We start from the raw sequence: 24,733 nt of genomic DNA, 5'->3' as shown, positions 1-24,733 counted from the left end.
CATATCAGCCGATGTGAACCGATCCCGGCTGCTCTGGAATGTTTTAAGGAAGGTGAAAATTATGTCAGCCACAGTCTGTTGGCATTGAGCCACAGAGTGCAGAAATTGCCACCAGCCAAACGCGGATGGATGTTTTTCATTTGTGGCCACTGTCGGCTGCGAGGATGAAAAACTACATAGGTTTACAGGGCTTTTTGTGTACGACTTAGAATGGAGGCAGACGGGAAACAAAAAACGGGATCGCACTTCCGGTTGACTTCGGGTGGTGTTACACTGAAAATGGTCCCCCTAGAAAATTGAAAAAAAAAAAAAAATTCGAAAAAAAGGAAAAAGCACCACAGCCCGTAGGCTACGGGATCGGCGCTTAACCGTTGGATTTAACGGCCCGTAGAACTACGGGCCCGGCGGTCAATGTGTTAAAACAAGCCTGTTTGGCTAGTGAATTAGCCCGTCACTGATGAATTTTGCCATCTGTCAGCCACAGGGAGTCAGTCCGGGACAAAATTGTTGGTTTCCTGCCCCCCTGGTCAGTCACCAGGTCCGTTCATGTGGGTTCTGTTCTGCAGTGGCCAGCTTTGTTTGCACCATGACCCAGCAAACCATACAGACTGAAGGAAATCCAATCTAGCAGATTTCTGATCAAACTGAAGTAATTAGACAATATGTGAATTCAGATCACACTAATCTCGTCAGGAACTGGATTCCCTCCCTACTGATCAAAGGTTGGCTCATTCAGAATGTTCCATCTGTGCGTGCGTGCGTGTGTGTCGCTTTTGGCCCATTCACAGAATGCGACTCGTAGTGAGCTTGTAGATTGGCTATGTTAGGCAAAGAGATTTTGTGTAGAGGGAAAAAGAGCGGACCAAGTTCAAAGCAAACTCAAATCAAGTTTACTAAGTATAAAGGGTTTAAGTCAGACTGAGCTGAACTACCAAACGTGTTGCATTGAATGGGCAACTGATGTCTCCTTGAGCAGTAGTGCATTACTGACTGTGACGGTGAAACAAAATGTACATGTACTGAGCCTGTACCTGCTGTCTACTGGGCTCAGTCCCAGTACACCTGTTTACCCCCCCTCTCTTTCTGCCCTGTCCTTCCTTCCCTTAATCAACCATATGTTTCTGGCCGCTATCCGGCTGGTCAAAATAAGCCATATTACAGTAGGTGGGCGTGTCAGGTGATGTAACATGATGTGCTGTTGCCTTTGAGTAAGACATGTATTGCAGGACATACGACTAAGATATTAGATAACGGTTTTAGCAGGACATTTTGTACTGTTAGATTGCTGTGTGTGTGTGTGTGTGTGTGTGTGTGTGTGTGTGTGTGTGTGTGTGTGTGTGTGTGTGTGTGTGTGTGTGTGTGTGTGTGTGTGTGTGTGTGTGTGTGTGTGTGTGTGTGTGTGTGTGTGTGTGTGTGTGTGTGTGTGTGTGTGTGTGTGTGTGTGTGTAGAAGCACTTTTACAACATGCATAATATATGCATGACAGTACTGCAAATTTTATGGCCCACATACCGCCTTTTTTACCAGCGTTTTCCAAATCAACCTTGATCCTCAAACAGACCCGAGCGGCTTGAGTTTGTGCGTACCATTTCCCTGCTGTCGCTTTAATTGAGTCAAAGCTCTGATTGCAGATTTAAACCTACACCTTCAGTATTCTTGATGATCCTTGATGATGTGCTGGGCTTTGACTACACACCGCTTTTTGTACAGTTCCTGGAGTGCGGGGAGCTCGCCTCCCATTATGTGCTCTGCCGATCGCACTACTCGCTGTAGGCTTATCTTTTCTCGCACAGTACAGTTTCCATACCAGGCCGTAACACAGATTGATAGAACGCCTTCAACTGAGCTGTTGTAGTACAGCCTGCATGCGGTGTCCTACCATTCCTACCATTCAAAATTGGTAGGAATACCAAATACAGAGGACCGTCAATCCACATTAATAAAAATGTACCATTTGTTATGTGAAAGGTTGAAGCAGATTCTGTATGACACTATGTGGAAGTAGTGGGCAGATTATATAACACTCCCATTATATTTGCTAGTTCAAACTGAGCACCTCAAAAAATCAACAGATGATATCCTAGTCCTAGAAATAATGCTTGCTCATATTCCATCCTCTGATTTATTTAAACAATGATTAACACACCAAACTGAATTTAAACTCTTATCAATAAGACACGCTGACAAGCTTATTAATAAAACAGGAGACAGTTCTTATGAATATGGTGAAAAGACTGGAAGAATTATTGCCCATCAACAGCAAGACAGCAAATCAGTCCATACCTTAAAAAAAGAATAAATCAGGCATGAAACACATAGATCACTCTGACATGAATTGATGTTTTCATACTGCTAGTTTTATAGCAACCTGTGCACTTCAGAATCACATTGGAATGAGTCTTTATTTGATTCATTCCTTAATAAGATTCCTACAGTTGATGAAGAGACTTCATTTTTTAAGTAAAAAATACATAAGGGTGCAAACGGCAGAGGAAGTAAAACAAACTATTAGCCTTCAAGTAGATAGCTAAAGCTACATTGAACAATAACTATAAGTGTGCTTCCTTTATGTAACTTTTATGATTTAATTTCACAGTCAGTGTCAATCTTCTGAGGGATTCTTTACTATTACACTACTTTACCCCTTGAACGATGTCTGTCCATTTAGCCTACTTCATTGATTCATTGAAAGAGGCATAAATCCCTCTAAAGTATGGCTCAGATTGAGGCGTGAATACAGAATTGCCACTGCCTCCATAGAGTTAGATTTCATGCGTGCGCTGCCAGTGAGAACGGCTGCATTTATTAACATGGACCGAAAGAATTTCTGCTTCTGTGCGCTTATGCTTGGGCGCCTGGTGGGTTTCAAGAGTTAGCGCCAACCTGTTGTCAGCTTGAGACATTAGCATCAAGTATGCTCCATATGTTTGCTGGATGAACAGATCAGATGAACAGATGTGGGACCTCCCCAGTCCCACATCTGCTTCATTCGTACTGGTTGGCGACGCTCTGAAGTTTACACTGATGAGCGCTGCGCTTAACAAAGTTGAAAGTATTTCGACTTGAGAGAGGGTCTGTGCTAGAAAGAGATCTGGTTCCTGCTTTGGGTCTTGAGCGCTGAAAGCACTACAGTACCTTCCCATAGGAAATGAATGACAGTACAGTGGCAGCACAATTAGTTTTACAGGCACACACAGCTTTTAACGGTTATATGGTACTGTTCGCAAGCTCAAGTCTTGAAGTCTTCTTGAAGACAGTAATGAAGCTCCACTGGCTTGGGAGATAGTGTTCGTGTTGTCAGTATTGCCCTGGGTGACTGGGCCGGGCCTATTGATGATCTGTCATAAAGAGGCTGATAAGATTAACATCCCCTGGAGTGTAATCTACTCAAGCATCAGTGTCCCCTACCCCCTATGGCTATTACTTCATACAGTATGTCAATACATCATCATCCTAGACCCATAACTCATTACACCAAATCTGTACATAGCCCTGTCACAATTATTACATAATTGCCTGATCGCAATTATTTCAGCGAATCACAATTCTTTTTTTTATTAATCCTTAGAATTGTTTCCATTAATCTGTATAAAAAGAGCTGGATGAAACTAACATAAATGTCATATTTCCATCATTGTTTACACTTTGTTGTCCACACTCTTAATGATGTCCTCTTGATGCACCCAGATAGGGTCAACATGTTAGAGTTCCTTGCCCGGAATCTACCCAGCCAGTGAGGAGCATGATTCCTGTGGCTGTGGATGACAAGGATAAGACCTGCTTTGTCCATAGTACACAGTCATTTCTTTGTACAGTATGTTTCAGTGATAGGCTTTGCTTAATAAAAGCTGCGCCGGTTTTGAACCCAGGTTTCCTGCGCAAGTGCTGACATTTTTAGATAGATAGCTAGATACCTTTATTAACCCGCAGGGGAAATTCAGTCGCCCAGAGGCGCCACAGCAGTTATAGTTAGAGATTACAGGTAAAGAGTAAAGAAAACAAAAAAATACCATTATGTGCAGCAATACAACCTCTAGAGCCTGCCTGTTTGCTCTGAGGAGAAATTGAATTCAAAATTGAATTCAACATTCACCTTCAGTCAAATCATATAAGTGAAACCCAGGTCTCCTGCGAAAGTGCTGATTTTTTAACCACAGAGCTAATAGAGCCTGCCGGCTTGCAAAATGCAACCTTCATTTGACCTTCAGGTGTCAAACCAGAAACGGGATCGTGTCAAAGGTCATGTCCAACATAGATACAGAATTTAAATGTCTCAATAGAAGTGCAGGGAGACCATATGCAACCACCCCAATTGTATGAGTTATATTGTATGAACATACTGTACCATACAGATTGGACAAAATAACATGTTATTCACACACACATAATAGAGCTTTAAGTTATTTTTGTTTTTATTTACATTCACGTTCAATACTGTTAGTATACCTTGAAAAACCGGAGAGATCCGAGCACTCAAAAAATATAACAGAGGAGAGGGCGTAAAATCAATGTACTTTAATAATGTTTACAAAAAGTTTTAAAAGCCAACATGTTTCGACCAACTGGTCTTCATCAGGGCAAGTATGAAATACTTAATACTACTCTCTCTCTGACTGTTAGTATACCGTTCAATGCCAGCAAGACAATTAAATCATCACAATTACTTGTATGACAACTAATCGTCAACTAAAACTTCATGATCGTGCCAGCAGTATCTGTACATACAGTATATACATTATTTATACTATATAGTGCATGTGCATTGTGCATGCACCCGTGGGTGTGCGTGCCTTTGTCTTTGCACATGTGTGCACTCTTCCATGCAGGTAATGTAGAGGTCTTGCTGAACATCTAGGCTGGATCAATTCGTATTAGCCAGTAGATTAGCCACTGACTGTCCTCCAGTGTCCAGTGATTCGAACGTACGGTTCCACTGAATGAATCAGCCTGTGGGCGATGAGTGAAGCAGAACAGGGCTGAGAGAAGGATGAGCGGCTGCAGACGAGTGAGTGGCAGAGAGAGAGCTTGAAGGAATAGAGGGGGCAAAGGAGGAGTTGGAGCGAGGGGATAGATATAGATCACTAATTGGCCCCTGTGTCATTCCGCTTGCCGACTATCAGCACTGCTGGTAATCCCAGATTTAATAATGCAACAAATGGAGACATGTAGCAGTAGGCCTGGGATTTTATGATTTTTGGGGTCTTTTTTTATGAGGTCACAAAGGCCAATTGCAAGGCCATCAAGGCCATCTAATAAAGCAATGATTTTAAATGCACAGAAATAATGAATTTCACTTACGGGTTAAGGATGATTGAAACATTTGTATACATACTGTAGTATAACTGGTATTTTCATACACATGATGTGGCATGTCCCACGGCTATCTAAAGAGGTTTCTGGCCGGCAGGAATGCACAGCTGTTTGCACTCAAATGTAGACGTTTCAATGGAACTCTCGACAGTGACATTAAATGTTGGTTGAGAGTTGGAATTGCATTATTCTGTTTATTCAGTAGTATAGGACCTCTACTTTATAAATAGGATGCCCATCTTTTTGGTAACTATAGTGTTATTCTCATCATAGCAATACGAGAACAAAATGTTTAATTAATGAATGAATGTTATTTGTATAGCGCTTTTCCAAACAAAGTTACAAAGTGCTTTACTACATACATGTTAAAAACAGCAAACATCAGCAAGAGAAAGAATAAAAATAAGAAAAATATGAAGAAAAAATAAGAAAACATGAAAAAAATAAAAACAGGAAAAACACTTTATATACAGATGTGTTTTCAAAAGCGATTTAAAAGAGGACACTGACTCTGCTAACCTAAGATCCAATGGTAGGGCATTCCAGAGCAAAGGTGCCTGGGCCGAAAAAGCCCGGTCCCCCCGTGTGACAAAGTGAGTTGCGGGAGGATCCAGGAGGGCCCTGTCCGAGGATCTAAGCTGGCGCACTGGCTCATGAGGGTTTAGCAAGTCCACAATGTAACTGGGAGCCAGTCCATGTAGGGCATTAAAGGTGATCAATGAAATCTTAAAATCTATTCTGTAGCTCACAGGCAGCCAGTGTAGAGCAGCCAGGATGGGTGTGATATGGTCTTATTTCTTTGTGTTGGTGAGTAATCTTGCAGCAGAGTTTTGCACCATCTGGAGACGAGATATGGCTTTTTTATTAATACCTGAGAAGAGGGAGTTACAGTAGTCCAAACGGGATGAAATGAAGCCATGTATGAGAGTTTCCAGGTCTGCAGTGGATAAAAATGATTTTATTTTGGCAATGTTCCTAATCTGGTAGTAGCAGGACTGGACTACTCTTGTGACTTGGGTGTTGAATGAAATGTCAGGGTAAAAAATTACACCCAGGTTACGGGCAGTGTGGGTGATATTTGGCGCTAAGGTGCCAAGTTTAGAGTGGAAGGAGTGGGTGGAATTTGGGGGACCGAATATGAACCAAAATCGAACCTTGTGGAACGCCGCATTTCAAAGGAGCCCGTGAAGAGGAGGCCTCCCCAATTAAAACTGAAAAACTTCTGTCTGTTAGGTACGAGCGAAACCACTCCAATGCTACATCATTTATGCCGACCAGGTCTTTCAAGCGTTCAATTAAAATTAAGTGATCGACAGTGTCAAAAGCAGAGCTAAGATCTAAAAGGAATACAATTTAACAGTCACCAGAGTCCGCATTAAATAAAAGATTATTAGTCACTTTTAAAAGTGCCGTCTGTGCTGTGCAATGCCTTGAGACAGCACAGCATGGGGTCCTAGGCAGTATCGCTCCTTCTCAGCCCCTCTGTCATCCTGCCTTTGTTCTAAATTCTTCTGCCGTGGAGGTTCACTTCAAGCCTCCTCCTCCTCCCATACCATTCACCACCCCCCCCCCCCCACCTCCATTTTGTTGCCATCTCTGTTTTTCGCTGTCTCACCATCTTCTTGCTTCATGTCCTTATCTTTTGTTCTCCACTTTAATGCACGCCATGTTTGCCAAAGCGTTGCTCAGGCAGACTTTCACACACAAGTACATGCACGCACGCGTGCACACAAACTTTATTTTAATGCATTGTTTTCCTGGCATGGAGTAGAAGGTTGCGTTTTGTCTTTTTTACTGCTGAGGCTTGACATACAAGCGCTATACCAACAGACCTGTCTGTGACTGGGTGCCCATTAATGCCTTGTTTTCCTGGCATGGAGTAGAAGGTTGTGGTTATGTTTTCTCAAGCCTCTCGGGTCTGTTTGAGGATCAAGGTAGACTTGGAAAGCGCTGGACAATTTGGCAGTATGTGGGCCATGATGACATTTACAGTACTGACATGCACATATTATGCATGTTGTAAAAGTGCTTCTATACATGTGCGCACATACATTTACACACACACACACACACACACCCCCACACACACACACACACACACACACACACACACACACACACACACACACACAGGAAACCATTTCAACAACAGTACTTCACCACATAAACACACACGGCAGGTATGTCAACAAGTCATTGTGCCGATGTTAATTACAAGAGTTAGACGGCAACCTCTCCATTAGCCCCACTCCTTAGAGGTTTGATTGGACTGTAATGACAAAGAAGCAATTAGCATAACTACCTCACTTTTCACTGATTGGCAAAGGAGTCCATGATTGTCATTACCAGTAATATGCCTCTCAAGGACACCATGGATTATTTCTCACCTGCCCTTTGCCTGTGTGTCCAAGTGGGCTTAGGCTTCAATCGTGTTGGTGTTAATGAAAACAATTGAGCAGGGAGAATGAATGACACAGGCGGAGAGTTTGCAGAGTTTGTGTTCTTATTCAACATGGACAAAGGCAGAATATCATACTGTACAGATAAAACCATTTTTGATCCGTCCATTCCCTTTCAAAGGGTCCTAGGATCATTCCTAAAGTTGCGTTAGAGCAACTGTCTTCTCCTCTGCGTCATCAGCGCCCATACCCTAGGTGGGGTTGGCCAAAAGGCCTACTCTGTGTGGAGTTTGCATGTTCTCCCCGTGTCTCTCAGGGTAGTTAAATACATGACAGCCTGATGGAGGGGAAGGGAACTGGTTGGAATAACGTGTTCCTTCCACGCACTACGTCCACCCAGGGAAACTCCCCCCTGTCAGGTGACAAGAAGGTCAGTTGGCTCTCATGAATTGAAGTAGGCATGAGCTCGGCCCTGGCCTCCCTAGGCTGGTGAGGGGAGTGTAGCGCCCAGGATCACTTGGAAAATTGGCACCGGGTGAAAAATAAGGGTTACAAAATCGTGGGATAAAATATATATATATTACTTTTATGGCACGGGTGTATTTGCAAAAACGGAATATTTTGTTTTTGGCACTCAATGTGTTAGGATACAATTGCAGGGCAAGAAAAAGTACTGTAGATACAGCATAATAAACAAAACATACAGCAGTATGCACAACAGTATATACACCCTCAACAACGCTTGCATTATGCAGGACAAAAAAATTACTAGAAAAATGTATGTGAAAAAATTGGGGCAGAGGTTCTGATCTGGCCTCCAGGGAATCTGGAGTCTGTCCTTTCCATTGATGCTGCATTATCCCTAGCAGCACTCTATTCCACCCCATGAGAGTGTACAAATGGAACCAAATGGACCCATTTGGGTCATTTTTCATGTAAGGTATATGCCAGTAGTGAAAAGTAACTAAGCATGTCATATACTCAGTTAGATCCCATGAGAGTGCACAAATGGAACCAAATGGACCGTTTTACTGACAATAGAGGGATACATGTGAATTACATAAATAATTATGATTGTGTAATTATGACCAGATTCATATGGTAGAAGGGTGCAATTTATGACAATAAAGCACCGAGATGCTTCGTTTTTTTTAAGCCCACGTTTGTATGTGAAAATAGAATTCATAAAAATATATTTTGGATAGTAATTTATTATTCTGCTATTCTTTATTATGCTCATATTCAGATTGGGTAGACAGTGCGAAGTATTCAGGCCATTCACCACAAATAAGGATGTTTACATTTATTGAACAGCACCTAAATGTCAGACCTAAATGTCTGGACGTTTGTTCTGGATCGTCTGCCTTGCATTCCCCGTACATTTTTGGAGTGCTGGATCACTGAAAGAAAACTACAAGTGCGACCTTAATATATATGACTCTGTCATTTCTTCTTTTTTTTTTCCTTCACTGATCTGCAGGGCCTTATGGTCTGTGATGCATCTTCAACTGCTTGTCTTTGAGGTAACTGCTTCAGCTGCCACAGTTAACTTAGTACCTATTCTCTCCCTCTGCAGCTGGCCATGCAGGACCCAGTGCACAGTGTCTCTCTGCAGCAGTTTGTCTACGAGAAGCTGAAGGCCCAGCAGGCGTTGATGGGTGACCAGGGCTTCGGGGTCCTGATGGCGACGGTGGACACAGAGATAGTCAGGCAGCTCCAAGAGTTCCTCCAGGGCCTCTGAGGCGCAGCAGCTGGCCAACTGCCTGTCTTCTACAGTCCATTGCTACCCTACACACACACACACAGAGACACACAGACACACACACACCTTTGCCTAAAGCCTACTTTAACACTCCCCATTCCCTTTAAAAACATGTGGAGAGAGGCAACCACCCCTTCCCCTCTAACCAATGGGTTAATGATAATGACCCAAACCTCTATCCTTGTAAGCCTTATCTATAGTCCCTACTTAGCTTTGTGGACTATTCCCTCTGAGCTAGACTCCCTCAACCCCTTGTCCTTACCCAGAACCCTACTGTCTGCCATATCGGGACTCGCTCCTGTAGACCTATAGAGAGACGACACCTTGACGTTTTTTTAAATAACCATGTAAAAATCCTCACTACTACTAGAGCTTCCATTCCATTCTTCTCATTCTAGTTTCTTCTCTTAATGTAGTCTTTTCGTGGAATGGATAGAATATTGGATGGATGCTTTAAAAACAAAAACAAAAGGGGGGTGCGGGAGTAGAGGGATATCTGCAGGTGCCAGAGCAGACTCCAGAGCAGGAGTCTCTGGACTTTTTTTCTACGGGGTGGGAGGGGGTGGGGGTGTGTGTCGTGTCGCTGCCGGTTTGTAGAAGCAGGAATGTGGACAAATCCAACTGGAGGACCTAAAGCAGTGTTTACAAAAACGTATTCTTAGAAGAGGAAAGAAAAAAAAAGATATGTAATTTTGTATGTATGTAAAGTATGGATGCTATTCAGCATGATGGTGTTTTATTTTTTACTTTTAAGTTGCTTTTCTTCCTGTTTTTGCCATTTTTTGTCATACAGTACAGAGGTCAAGTTGAAGTGACTACTGATAGAACTAGAGAATTTTGTTTTTCCTGTAAAATGGGTGATTTTTAAATGGATGATTGATTTGTAAGCGAGCTGAACCACATTTCTCTCTATATACAGTATATATGTGTATAAATATATACTGCTGCTAATTCATGGTGTGTCGGAGCACTTTAATAACCAAAAAACCTGTTTCACCTATTTTAAACACTTCTCTCTGTGGTACTTCTCACATCGTTGACGCAATGGTTTTCAAAGTGGGGTCCGGGGACCCCCAGGGGTCCTTGAGGGGGTTCACGGGGGTCCCCGGCATAATTAGTTAATATAGCATAACAAATCAGTTTCACCACTTTAACCCTATATACTGTACATTGGCTATTTTCAAAAAAATCTTGAAAGAATATGGAATATTTTTTGAAACATTCTAACAAATCATATATAAAATATTTTCAGATGGGGGTCTGCGGCCAAATACATATTAATTTGGGGGTCCTTGACATGAAAAAGTTTGAGAAACGGTTGAGAGGTCTGGGAGTGGTGCAGCAGGTACAAATGGGGCGGAATTTGCATCCAGACCCCGTTCTCACTGTTGCAGATGATTGATTCATGTCTTTCACTTAGTGAATGCAAACGTAGCTTGAGATCAGGCCCTAAAGGGTAACTTCACCTTATCGTTTATTTAAAATAATTTAATTTACTAAAAGAGTCTCGCTGTAAGCCAGGATGGTTTTGAATTAGAAATGAAAGAATGTTGTGTAGCTTTACCCACATACTATTGCTCTGCCAGTGACTATGATTTGAGATTTCATTTTCAGTTGTAACTTTTCAGTAGTATAGTTGAAAATGTATTTGGTTTGGTGAAAAACCCAATAGTATAGGTCTTCTATGAATCATTCACTTTGAGAGCTAGTAAATCAACCATGATAAAAAAATTTACTTTGTTAAAAATAAACAAATAAAATAAAGCTTACTGGCACACAGGTTCTATAATTGTGGACTAACATGCATAGGTTTAAACCAACAATCAAACCTTTTTAATGTGTTAAGCAAAACACTGATTGAAACTGTCTTAAGGTTTCAAAAGTCTAGAAAGAGGTTTACAATCCAACTTGTGCCCTAACCCTAAAAGTGAAAGAACTCTTGGCTTCAGAGTCGATACACAATTTACACTAGAAGTGCTGTATCCAATGTTTGATTTGCTGGGGGGGAGGGATCCATGCCTCTATTTTTGAATTAATGCATTCAGGTTTGGGAAATGTACTATAGACTGTCCTACAGTATATCCCCATTTAATTTAAAAAATAGCAGATATACAAGCTCACAACAAGTCAAGATGTGACTTGTTGTGAGCTTTTAGATTGGCTATTTCTGGTTTTTGTCGTACGAGGAAGGATAAAGGGCTGAAGTGGTAATGAAAATGTTATCTTTACAGATCGAACCCTGGCTGTACCAGTTTGGCAGCCTCTCAATGATGGAGATAATTCTGACACAAGTTGCTTGGACACTAGTGTGACAGAGTTGAGTAGCAGTCAGAATCAAGGCCTTATGCCTAACCTATTCTCAACACTTTAAGACCTTTATTACTATTTTATTTTATTTTCTAGTTCAACAGTACTAGTATTTCTGGCATCACAGATTTTCTGCAACTACGACGTTTTGAACAGAACACGCAGTAGACATGTTATTGGGTTTGATTACGTTTCAATAGGAATTAATCCATGTTCTTTTCCCCCCCAAAGGCTTCAATAAATGCAATACATGGCCAAAATGTTGCCTGGAGTGCTTCCATGACGCATTATCAAGAAATGTTTGAGACTGTGAAAGCATTCTTTATTACCGTTTCCTGTGTAAATCAATATTATTAGTGCCTTGTTTAATATACTGTTATCTGCGTATCACACCAGAGTATTTATACCCTGGCCTTTCTGGTGTTTTCCATCTCATCTCTGAAGACATTTACGTATGTATGTCACTGCTCCTCTGCATTTAGGCTACTACCATCTGCAAGCTTCTGACCAGCTTGAGTTGAGCTGATTTCTTGCTGAAGTACAGAGGGCATGCATTAGAACAGTGGTTCCCAAACCTTTTAGCTCAAGACCCAAAAGAGAAATTAGCCGGGACCCAAACTAGTGAAAATAGCAGATCTACAAGCTCACAAAGTGGCGCGAGGCGACACGTTGTGAGCTTGTAGATCTGCTATTTTCACTACTACTTAAACGTATTTAGATTTTACTTGTTTTAATTGATGAAAAGTTGTGATTTTTTTTGTTTAAAGTTTTTAAATCTTTTGAAATAATATATATATATATATTTTTTAAATGTACGAAACGAGAAAAGGAAAATATTTACTTGAGACCCACAAAAATCTGTCTGCGACCCACAAATGGGTCCCGACCCACTCTTTGGGAAACAGTGCATTAGAGAAATGGTCGGTGATGCGCACCATCACCCAAACGTTCAGCGATAACTGACTTTTCCTCCCCAACAAAACTGGCTGCTGTGATCGATGGGTCAGCAAGTCATCAAGATTCTAAGATTTGATTCATCACATGCTCATACATGTACTGTATGTGTAGTGAAATGTTGGTGTGGAAGACTGAGACTTTCTAACTTTTCCTGTGCTCTCATTCCCACCTCATCAACTTTATGTTCCATTGCTGGTACTGCCAGAGCAATGCAGCTTTAACCAGAAGTGCTCAACCCCCAGTTCTTGAGTTAAAGTATAGATACTCTTTTGCCTAATAACAATTTCAAACAATCAAACCCCTGCACCGTCCTGGTCAAATATTACTAAATTACAAGTGAAAGTTGTTCAAATTTAGACTTTCTATTTTGTATCATATTTGAAATAGGGCTTAAGTGGATAATTCACAAATGTTCCTTCCTAGAAATGTAGTGGATTCAAACTACAATATTTGTCATAGCAATGTAGTGGAGAAAGTCATACGTATAAAAAAAATACAAATACTCAAGTAAATATACACAAAACATTAACTTATAAGTACAGTACTCAAGTAAATGTACTTCATAACTGTCCACCACTGCAACTGGATAAGCTGTTCAGTCAGAGAATCAATGCAGGTTTTGTGTTGACAAACCCCCTGCATGTCTGACATTATTTTCCCACTGCATGTATTATCATTATATGACAGGGTAATCTAAGAGCAAAATTCTTAATGATTGATTGTCAAAAACAAAAAAGAACATGAGCGCCCATTCAGACGAGATTGTGAAGAGATTTTCTATTGTCTGATATACTGTAGGCCAATTGCAATTGACGTGCACACAAAGCTGGTGATCACTGAGGAATGAATAATGAAGTGGTGTGTGAGTGTGTGCGCGGAAGTACGTATTTGAATCTGATTAGAAGGAACTGTTCTTGTCCCTGTGTGAAAGATTATAATTAAAACCAGTTGTTTCAGGCATGTGTGCGCTGTACCTGGTCATATCATGTTGTTGCATCTGCCACTCAAGTAGTGCCGGCACGTGTGTGCGTGTGTGTTTGTGCGCACGCACCCCACTCACATTCATCCCTGTTGTGCGTTACAGGCACAGTCATGAAATCTTCCCTGATTAAAGAGCCAGACCCTGGATCGTGACTAATGGTTTTAAATTAACAATAGTTCTGTGGAAGCAACAGCATTTAATCTTTCTTACTCTTTACAATTAGCATTGACCAGCCTGTTATGGGGATGGATTGCAGTATACAATGGAACGGAAGGAATCATGTTAAATGTTAGCCATGAGGTTAAAGAATGGTTTTGGCTTCAGAGGACTATCCACAAAACAATGGCCCAAGGAACATTGCCTAGACTGTACTGTGGCATATATTCAAGATAATACAGTATACTGTGTGCAAGACAGCATGGTAATGACTTCAATTTGGTGAAAATAATGAACAAAAAAACGCTTGAAGTGCTTCACTTGAATATATGTGTACATATATGTATGTATTGATTTGCTGATCTGTTCATTCATTGGACCCATCGAGTAATGTAAAACCAAAGACAATTTTAGTTTTACTCCTAAATTTAGTTTTTTTAATTAAAACAAGACTAAAGGTCCTTACACACCGGGGCGATTTTTTCATGCGAATAATACGCTTTTTTTTAAAACCTTATAAAGTCAATGCAAGCGTACATGGCGCGAAAAAGCGGAAAAGCGAAGCGAAAAAGCGTCTTTTAATGATTCGGAACGAGTCCGAATTTTGCGTATATTCGCCACATTCGCCGGTGTGTAAGGACCTTAAGAGTCTAAAAGCCCCACCAGTAGAGTACATGCTGCTCCTTACACCCCATTGGAAATGTCGGCCTATTGGTGGTGCTAGAGGAAAGGCTAAGGGTCCCTAAAATCAGTACAGTTTATCTGCCAACTACATTATGACGTGTGTGTGTGTGTGTGTGTGTGTGTGTGTGTGTGTGTGCGCGCACGCCTGTCTTTCTGTCTGCAGCTAATCTTGCAAACTACTACAGTATGCCAATCAGCTGCAAGCAGGCCACGGAAATACATTCCCAAATATTGTTTTAATCTGTCAATAACTGTTTTGTTTTTTTTGTGAATTCATAAACTCAGACCTACCGTCCTTCCTGGTTATGGATTTCAACAAGCCATTCGGACACGAGCTGTGCTGTTTGTCCATGTCCGGCATGTGGAATATGTCCTTTTCTCCCTCCATACCAAATCTCTTCACTGAAAAAAGCAGATCTAAACTAGAAAAAGTGCTCCTCGGAGCACAGGTCAGGTAGGTTATTTTGGCCTCCTGGTGGCGTTATAATAGGCCAAAGTGAAAAGGGTGCCATTTCTTCCTAGGCCGTGCACGGCAATCAGACGCTGCGTTCATGATTTGCGGGCTACTCCTGCAAACTTTAGATGTCAATGTTAGCCAATCAGGATGGAATATGAAAAATCAAACAGACCCATCTTGATCACATGACTATAGAGATCATGTGTACCGATTTGCGTGAAATTTGGATAAAATGTGAAGGCTTAATCTAAAAAAAAAAGTTTTACATAAGTCGGCCTCCTGGTGGCGCTATAAAAGGCTAATGTGAAAAATGCTGGACAGATGTTTTTCCTCAGCCTTTAGGGAGTATGCGTGCAAAGTTTCACGCAGATCGGTGCAGTTATAGTTAAAAACGCAAATCGGCCTTTTATAGCGCCACCATGAGGCTGATTTGAACATTTTCAAGTGACATTTCTTCCTCTGCCTAGTGGGAATGTGCGTGTAAAATTTCACGGAAATAGCAAGCTGCGTTCATGATTTGAGGCATTTAGTTCAAAACGGACCAATCCTGCAAACTTTGGACGCCAACCTTAGCCAATCAGGATGGAATATGAAAAATCAAACAGATCCGTGTTGATCACATGACTATAGAGATACTGTGTACCGATTTGCGTGATATTTGGAATTTTGGATAAAATCTGTTGGAGTACTGTCAAAAAATATGTTTTGCACAAATCGGCCTCCTGGTGGCGCTATAACAGGCCCATGTGAAAAATGGGGGCAGAGGTTCTGAATTGCCATCCAGGGAGTGTGTGTGCACAGTTTCGCTGCGATCAAGCCAACGGTGCGGGAGATTAGCTGTTCACAGACGGACACACACACGGACGGACGGACGGACAGGGGGTAAAACATACTCTCTCGCCATGCCTTTCGGCCTGGTGGAGACAAAAATATCATAAAAAAGTATAGAGTCTGCACACTGGTAAAGCTGAAAAAACTCCGCTGTATTTGTATTGCGTCGTCAACGTTTCGATCTATTCAGATATTCATCAGGACATAAAATAAAATGTAGAGAGGGCCTGTCAATCCTGGCTTCGCAATCTAGGCTGGCTTGCTGTGCTGCTGTGATTTCCTTCTAAATAAACTCTGTCAATCGTGGGCGGATAGTTTTTTGTGCTGTCATTTTTCACCGGCATGATGGCACACAGGGATATTCAGGTAAACATGGAATGACAACTTCTCATCAACAAAAAAAATTGGTTGCCTTGCCTACTTCCATAGACGTTTTCAACTTTTTTAGATGATGGATACATCATCTGGAGTTTCCCGGTATTCATGTCGGCTGGGCTGATGGCTCAGCCGTCTTGTTGGCCGGAGATCTTATATTCCCCACGACTACTGAGGGCAGGTATGGTTTATATCTCACCATCTTCTACCTCCTTTTCCCATACAATTGCACTTGTGTTCCCCGTCTGTGTATCCTCATGTCGGCTGGTTAATCCCCCTGTGGCACTACAACAGTTTACTTATTTCAATGTAAGTTAAACATGCGTTCTATCACTTTGACAAAGAGCTAAGCTTAGTAGAAAGTTAGTGATAAAGAAAGTAGAAACGAAGGAGAGCTGCTAAGCCTGGCTTCCACTCAGAGCTGCAACAGAAGTGAAGACAGCCGGTCTGAAAACTGAGAGGATAAATAGTTTTCCTTCTTTTTTTTACTTGTCTGGCTCTCCAACAGTATATGGAGTACCTTACAAGAATTGCAAACTATTTCACTATGACACATGATGAGTGGAATCAGTTCGAAACCCTGTCCTGCCTGTGATGCATGGTAGGGTATTGTAATTGGGCCAGTTTGTTCATTTGCAGGAAAACTTGGAAAAAGCAGATTTTCATGAAACTTGGAGTGGGTAACTAATGATCACGCTTCCCTGAAGAAATGATACATTATTGGGTCAAAGGTTATGTCACGGTCTAGGTCAAAATCAAGAAAGGCTGGGCAAATTCCCATGACAGGTGGGAATAATGACTAGGCTGCCCCGAAGAGATGATTATGTTTTGGGTTTAAAAGGTCAAGGTCACAATCTAGAGTCAAGGTCACAAATGCAGCCCTAGATACATTAGTTTCATTTTGTTTGTTCCTCGTGGTTATTAGTGTGCCAACATACCAAGTCAGCAGAACGTTGGATAAAAGGATCAAATTGACAAGCCTTTCAACTTTAAGCTTTAAGGTTGTCAAGTGCAAGCCAACATTTTCTTAAGGGAATGTCAAGAGGTTAAAACATTTTGTTTAATAGACGTCATTATATTTATCGTATTGGGGAATAAAATCTTTCTCTCAGCCTGACCAGATTTAACGAGCTATTATCTATCACATCTGTACAGTAGATAAGAAAGCTAGCATCAGCCATCTAAACATTTAAATCTAGCTCCCTCCCTCCCTTGTATCGTCACATTTCAGTAGTTCAGCACTTTCCTTGCACTAGTGCCTGAAGGGGAGCTATTTTATTTCTAAATAGATCAGACAACTTTAATTACTTTTTATAATGACAACTTTTGACTAATTAAATGCTGCAACCGTAGATATATTTAAAAAATCACTGTTTTCTTGACATGAAGTTAAAAACTAGAACTAGTATTTGTTGTGGGTGACGTAACGATAAAGGATTATGGTACTGATCAGGGCAGTGCAAAAAGGGCACTAAAAAGATGCACCTCATCTGTAAAAAAGAGATGAGTTGCATTGAAGTCTCTCTTTCCTTCTCATATAATTCCTTGTTCGTTCTGTTAGGTATGATCCCAAAAGATCAGCTTCAAATGCTGTTACTGTATCCTCCTAATGGCAACCCCTGTGATGTAATGAAACTTGATACAAAGCTTTCACTGGAATGAATTAGATATTGACTGAAAGGTCAGCCCTTGTTATCAGCTTTTAACAGTTTGTGTCAGCTGACCTTAGAGGTGGAATCCAATCGTGTGCTGTGTTGTGCTGGCTACTTCGTCTAATGTGTGACCTGCCAGTGATAGTGAATAGTAGTTTTCCCACTATCAGTTACCTGCAAAGGGCACACTTTACAGAAATGCAGGCGTTGTCAAGGCTGTCTGCAAACAGGGGAGGCAGGGGTTGCTCTGCCGACTCACAGGCACACCTGCAGCTGATCAGGTAATTGGCTGACACAGGCAGGTTTTACCACGGTTCTCCGTTTACTACTCACTATGGGATATCAGCGCCCTCAGGCGATGAGACAGAGCAACACACACGCTCCCGGCGCCAATACTGATTGGCTAAGGGTATGTCACGAGTCCGGAAGGACCCGGGAGTATAAAGCTCCCCCGTGACGTAGGCTCTTCCTCTTTTCTCCACTCTGCAAGCGAATGCGCAGATATTCACACACAAAAAGCAAGAAAATTTCAACCTAACCCACCGCGGGAATACGGAGTATCTCCCCACGGGAAAACCTTGCTATAAGTTCTCTCCCGGAACTTATTTTATTATTTTATTTGTCTATCCTCTCAGTTTCTTCCTTTGTCTGGCATTTGAAAACGCCGGTTAGCGTTTTTCATTCATTTAGCGACTAGGCTACTAGTAGCAGCTAGGCTAAGGTGCTACTAGCCAAAGTTTAGGCCGCTGTGTTCCAGACCAGGATGGAACCACAGAGGACCTGCGGACGACCGAGGTGCGACCTCCTCGTCGCCGCAGACGACCCCCACAGTGTCTGCATTTACTGCTGTGGGGTCGCCCATGCCGTTGACGCCAAGGTACGCCAGGGCGAGAGGGACGAGTGCCCAGCGTGCTCGTCCTTCACCAGCCAGCAGCTCGACGCCCGGCTTGCCAGGGTAGAGACCCTGGTCGGCTGGGCCAGGAGCGATCCAGGCATGGCGTCCGTCACCACCAGCACAGGGACCCCAGGAGTGCCGCCCGAGAGGACACTCATGGGACCCCCACCGGTGCCGACGCCGAAGGAAAAGCGGCCAGCGGCGGAGACGCCGCCTTCCGTCGCTGCCGCTGTACACATGTCGCCGCCGCAGCTAACCAGCAGCGCCTCCACCTCCCCCCACCGATGCTACGACTGGGCTGCCTCGTTGGCCGATAGCGAGGAGGAGCTGGCCTTCGAGGAGCTGGAGGACGAGTTGGACCTCGCGTCATACCAGGAGGTCCAGGAGGTGTCCATGGCGAGCGCCGAGGGGGATGGCGGAAACCCCGACACCGTCGAAGTGGTCGTCGAAGAGGTCACCGAACCAGTAACAGCGGTATTCAAACGGGCTATCGCCAGGTGCGGGTTGGTGCAGCCCGTAGAGAGCCGCAACGCCACCGCTCTCGCAGCAGGCTTCCAGGGCTTGGAGGCTCCACCAACACGGGTGGTGGAGTCCAAGAAGCTCCCTGAAGCGATGGGGTTCCAGACGGCCTTGGTGAGCTCCTGGGGGGATCACCAAGACCCACAAAAGCTAGCTTTCCCCATCGACCTGATCTCCGCCAGGGAACTGGGGCTGATCGAAGTCCCTCCGATGGACCCTGTGTTGGCGGAAGGACTGGAGGACATGCAACCAGGTACGGTGGTGCTTGGGGGCGCCACACCGTCCTTTTATAACGAGGAAATGAGGAAATCCTCCGCGGCGTTGAAGAAGACCTACGCCGCGGCTGGACAGGTCGCAAAGACCCTCAACGCCGTTACCATCCTCCAGGGCTCCTCTGCCGTGCGACTAGCGGAGCTGAAGACGAAATGGGGCGATGACGCTAAGGAGCTGCATCGCCTTAACCAGCTCACCATTTCCTGCACCCAGCACGCCATCAACTGGACCGGCCGGGTGTTGGACGACTGCGCGACCATAGAGAGGGTGCGGTGGCTCGACCTCGCCACCTTCACAAGAGACGCGCAGAAAATAGACGCGAAGAAGAAGCTGCTGGCCCTTCCACTCAAAGCAAGTAATCTCTTCTGCGGTGCAGAGAAGTACTTAAAGGACTCCACGGAGTCGGCGAGGGCCCGGAAAGAGGCAGCGGCGGGTCTTTTGGCCCCGAAGCCTCCCCACCCAGGCAGACCCCGCCAGGAGAGGTCTGCCATACGGGGGAGACTCTCCTCATCTCGCCAACCCAGCGCCAGCGGCAGCTCCCGCAACTCCTCGGCCCGTCCATCCAGAATGGAAGGGCCCATGTCGCTGGGAGCCGGCGACGTCCGTCGCAAAGACCCCCGTTCCCCCCCTCCTTCTTCCCCCCGACCCACACGACGCGGCGGGAGAGGACGTGGTCGCGGGCAGCATGTTTGACATTTGCCCCCCGGTGTTACCGGTTGTTCGGCTGCCCCCCCCACATCCACACGGACGGAGTGGGGGGGGAGTAGCCCCCCTGGTCACCTCGGGAAAGAGACGTTGCCTTTTCATGGCCCCGACGGACTTGAAAAACAAAAGACAAAAAGTGACAATGTTACAGAGCCAGGCCTCTGCCGTATTGTGTTGTCAGAATGTTGTTTGCCAGGGTGTTTGTGTGCAAAATGTGGTTCCAATAAATGTTCTGAAATTTACAAAACCTCTCATCATTTCACCCGTCTCAGAGCGGCGATGCGGAGGGACCCCCCTTGGGGGGGCCCCTCCATATCAATGCCCTCCACCCATAAGCCCACAGCGCTTGGACAGTCCCTTTGGAGACTGTCCAAGCGCTGCTGGGATGAATTTTGTGCATGCTATGAACAAGACAAAGGTATTAAACCCATTGCTAATTCCAAACGCCAATGTACAAGGGTCACGCCAAAATTTCCATTTCTACCATCCATCCAGCAGAGGGCGCCAGAGGCCCACTGTGGGAAGGAAGGTTTGCAAAATGGCGGCGCGGGTCGAGGGTCACCCCAATATTTACAGTCTGCCGTGCACCGAGTCACGCCAACCTCTGGAGGGCGACAGAGTGCCTCTTTCAGTAGAGGTGGCTCCGTCGCTTCCTTTAGTCAGGCCAAGGGCCCTAGACAAGATGGCGGCGGACCTTGTAGACAACGTGAGAATAGTGCGGAACACTTCCGCACTAGGTCACGTGATCCCTACACGCAGAACGTCAGGATCGACGCGACCTCCTTTGTCTCTAGCGAGCTCCACAGCTGTAGCTCCGCTGAACAGAGTTTTAGCGTCTCCGGTTCCCATGGTAACGGTTTCACGACCAGTGGAACTAGCGACGGCAGCATCCAGCGACAATCCTCTCGCTCAATGCTTGGATCAATGGAAACTTTGCAAGCCGTGCCCTTGGGTGCTGCGCACCGTTCGCAAGGGTTACAGACTGCAGTTTGCCAGGAAGCCGCCCATGACAGACAAGGTATTGTACACCCGAGCGTCGGGCCAAGCGGCCAAGACCTTGAGAGAGGAAGTAGCCTCCCTTCTGGACAAGGGCGCGATAGAGAAATTATCTCCGGATCAGAACCGTCTGGGGTTCTATTCGGAATATTTTCTGGTGAAAAAGAAAGGGGGGGGCGTAAGACCCATATTGAATCTGAAGGGACTCAACAGGTTCCTGCGGGTTTTTCATTTTCAAATGCTAACGACCGTGAAGTTATTACGCACGGTGCGTCAGGGCGACTGGTGGACGAGCATCGATTTGAAAGATGCTTACTTCCACATTCCAATTTACCCCCCGCACAGGAAGTTCCTGCGCTTCGGCTTCGAAGGGGAAGTGTACGAGTACATGGTTCTCCCTTTTGGTATGTCGTTGAGCCCACGGGTGTTTGTGAAGTGTACCAACGCGGCCATTGCTCCACTACGGAGCCGGGGAATCCGTCTGTCGACCTACATCGACGACTGGTTGATAGCCGCAGGCTCGGAGGAGGAGGTGGCGCGGCACACGGCCATGGCCATCTCCCATCTGACGTCACTGGGTTTCACAATCAACGTCAAGAAGAGCGTTTTGGTTCCGTCCCAGCGGGCCACCTTCTTGGGGATCTCGCTGGACTCGAACACGCTCAGGGCACGTCTATCCAAGGAGAGGATAGACAGCGTTTTAGCTTGTGTGAGATCTTTCCGCCCGGGGCGGGAAGTTACTTACAAACAATGCATGCAAGCAGTAGGTCTCATGGCCTCAGCCATTCACTTAATCCGCTTGGGCAGGCTCTACATGAGACCCGCTCAGAGGTGGCTGAGGGCCCTTCGGATCCCACCCACCTCAGGTCGTCGGCTTGTGATGGTGTCTCCATGGTGTGTGGAGGCACTCAGACCATGGTCACAAGCAGCCTTTCTGTCCCAGGGGGTCAGTATAGGAGCTGTGATTTCGTGGAAGGTCATCACCACGGACGCCAGTTTGGCTGGGTGGGGTGCCGTCCACGAGGGCAGGTGGACCAGGGGAATGTGGGATCCGACACTGCAGTCGGCTCACATCAACTACCTGGAACTGCTGGCGGTTTTCCTCGCTCTGAAACATTTCGAGGCACAGATCTTGGGTTGTCATGTCGCGGTCAGAACGGACAATACGACAACCATGTGTTTTATCAACAAGCAGGGAGGCTTGACCTCCCTGGTGTTGGATGGTCTAGCACGCGAGATGACGCTTTGGTGCGAGTCACGGCTCGCGTCCATACGGGCGTCTCATGTACCGGGCCTCCTGAACCACGGAGCGGACTTGCTGTCCAGGGGCGGTCTCCGGTACGGGGAATGGTCACTCCACCCGATAGTGGCGAAGGATATCTGGCACAGATTCGGTCGCCCCCAGGTCGATTTGTTTGCCTCCGAAGAGAACGCGAAGTGTTTTCGGTTCTTCTCAGTGAAGAAGGGGGACCGTTCCATGGGCGTGGACGCCTTGGCACACAGTTGGCCGAGCGAACTGCTTTATGCCTTCCCGCCAATGGAGTTGATCCTCCCCACCTTGGAGAGGGTCAGGCTCCAGGGGTTGTCGGTGTTGCTGGTGGCTCCAGCATGGGGCACGTGGAGGTCGGAGATAGCTCCGCTGCTTTACGATGCGCCTCTGGCCCTCCCTCCCAGGGCAGACCTGGTGAGGCAGGGAGGGAACGAGCTGTTCCACGAGCGCCCTCAGGACCTAGACCTATGGGTTTGGCCCGTGAGAGGGCGAATTTGACTTCATGTGGCCTCCCCCCTGACGTGGTGGCTACCATCCAGGGTGCGAGGGCTATGTCCACAAGGGAAGCTTACGAGGTCAGATGGAATATGTTCGCATCTTGGTGTCTGGAGCAGTCACCAGTGGTGGTGGCTGTCCAGGCCCCGGTGGGCAGCATTCTTACCTTTCTACAGGGAAGGCTAAGTCAAGGTTTATCCTTCTCGACAGTGAAAGTGTATTTGGCTGCCATTTCGGCTTGCCACCTAGGTTTCGACGATGGCAAGACGGTGGGTCAGCATAACTTCGTGCGCCGGTTTATGAACGGCGCCAGAAGAGCTAGACCAGTCAACAGGCCACTGTTCCCAGTCTGGGATTTGACGGTGGTGCTGGATGCACTGTGCCGTCACCCGTTCGAGCCTTTTGAGTCTATGGATCTGAAGGTCATTAGTCTCAAAACGGTCCTTTTGGTGGCCCTGTCTACGGCTAAACGGGTCAGTGACTTGCATGCGCTCTCGGTGAGCCCGGAGTGCATGAGTTTTCTGAACAACGACAGGAGGGTTTTGCTTAAACCAAACCTGGCGTTCGTTACAAAGACCGGGGTGGTGGCCCCGGATCCGGTTGAATTGGTCGCTTTTCATCCACCTCCCTTCGCTTCGGCGGAGGACAGGCGGTTACATTGCCTCTGCCCGGTGAGAGCTTTGAAGCTCTATTGCCAGAGGACGGCGGCCAATCGCTCATCGACACAACTCTTTGTCTCTTTTGGCGTGGGGGTTCAGAGGAAGGCGGTCACCAAAGCGACGCTTTCTAGATGGATCCGAGATGCCATTAAGCTGGCTTATGTGAGCAGTGGTGTCCCAGTCCCGGGGGGTCTGAGGGCCCACTCTACTAGAGGCATGGCTACGTCCTGGGCTCTCTACAAGGGAGCTTCGATCCAGGAGATTTGTGCGGCTGCAAATTGGTCGTCACCATCGACTTTTGCGGCCTTTTACAGTCTGGACGTGGCGGCGTCATCAGTGGCGCACGCTGTCCTGGGTGTGGCTGCTGCCTCCAGGTCAGTGGAGGATAGGGAGTAGGCTTGGGGCTTTCTCCTTATCTTCAACTTCCTCTTTAGGTTTCCTTGGGACCAGCAGGGCTGTGTCTTGGGGAATGAGGGCCCTGCTCCTCAGTTTTATGAGGCGGACTGTGTCTGCCTGTTAGAGAATAAGGCAGACTCTAGAGTCTGTCAGGGCCTACTCTTATTATCTATCCCGCACCCCAGCCCGGTGGGCTGGGGGGGCGCCCAGGGGTCATGAGGTCGTGGACCTATGGCCTGGGGTTCTTAGGTCACGTCCTGGGGGACGTGACCTGGGGCTGAGGGGCGTGCGGGGTTGTCGGGGTTGTGTGGCTCATTACCTCAAGGGGGGTTTATGAATCCCATAGTGAGTAGTAAACGGAGAACCGTGGTAAAACTAGAGGTTACGAATGTAACCCCGGTTTTAGTAGGTTCGGAGTTTACTACTCACCAGACACCCCTTTCTGTGCGCATTTGGCATGCAGAGAGGAGAATGTTAAGAGGAAGAGCCTACGTCACGGGGGAGCTTTATACTCCCGGGTCCTTCCGGACTCGTGACATACCCTTAGCCAATCAGTATTGGCGCCGGGAGCGTGTGTGTTGCTCTGTCTCATCGCCTGAGGGCGCTGATATCCCATAGTGAGTAGTAAACTCCGAACCTACTAAAACCGGGGT

General features: G+C 45.7%; 1 protein-coding gene across 1 annotated transcript in view; it reads left to right on the top strand.

The window, feature by feature from the left end:
- The window catches only part of ipo11 (importin 11), a 213,132-nt gene extending 203,160 nt beyond the window's left edge, over positions 1-9,972 (top strand). Inside the window, exon 30 of the mRNA XM_080434451.1 lies at positions 9,286-9,972. Coding sequence (XP_080290577.1) covers positions 9,286-9,450 — 165 coding nt within the window. The 3' untranslated portion in view covers positions 9,451-9,972. The remainder of the gene's footprint in view (positions 1-9,285) is intronic.
- The last annotated feature ends 14,761 nt before the right edge of the window (positions 9,973-24,733 follow it).

The sequence above is a fragment of the Gymnoscopelus braueri genome (assembly GCF_963280865.1).
Source record: "Gymnoscopelus braueri genome assembly, chromosome: 7".
Classification (NCBI taxonomy): Eukaryota; Metazoa; Chordata; class Actinopteri; order Myctophiformes; family Myctophidae; genus Gymnoscopelus; species Gymnoscopelus braueri.
Note: the sequence above shows the minus strand (reverse complement) of the source record. Positions and strands in the feature narration are given on the sequence as shown.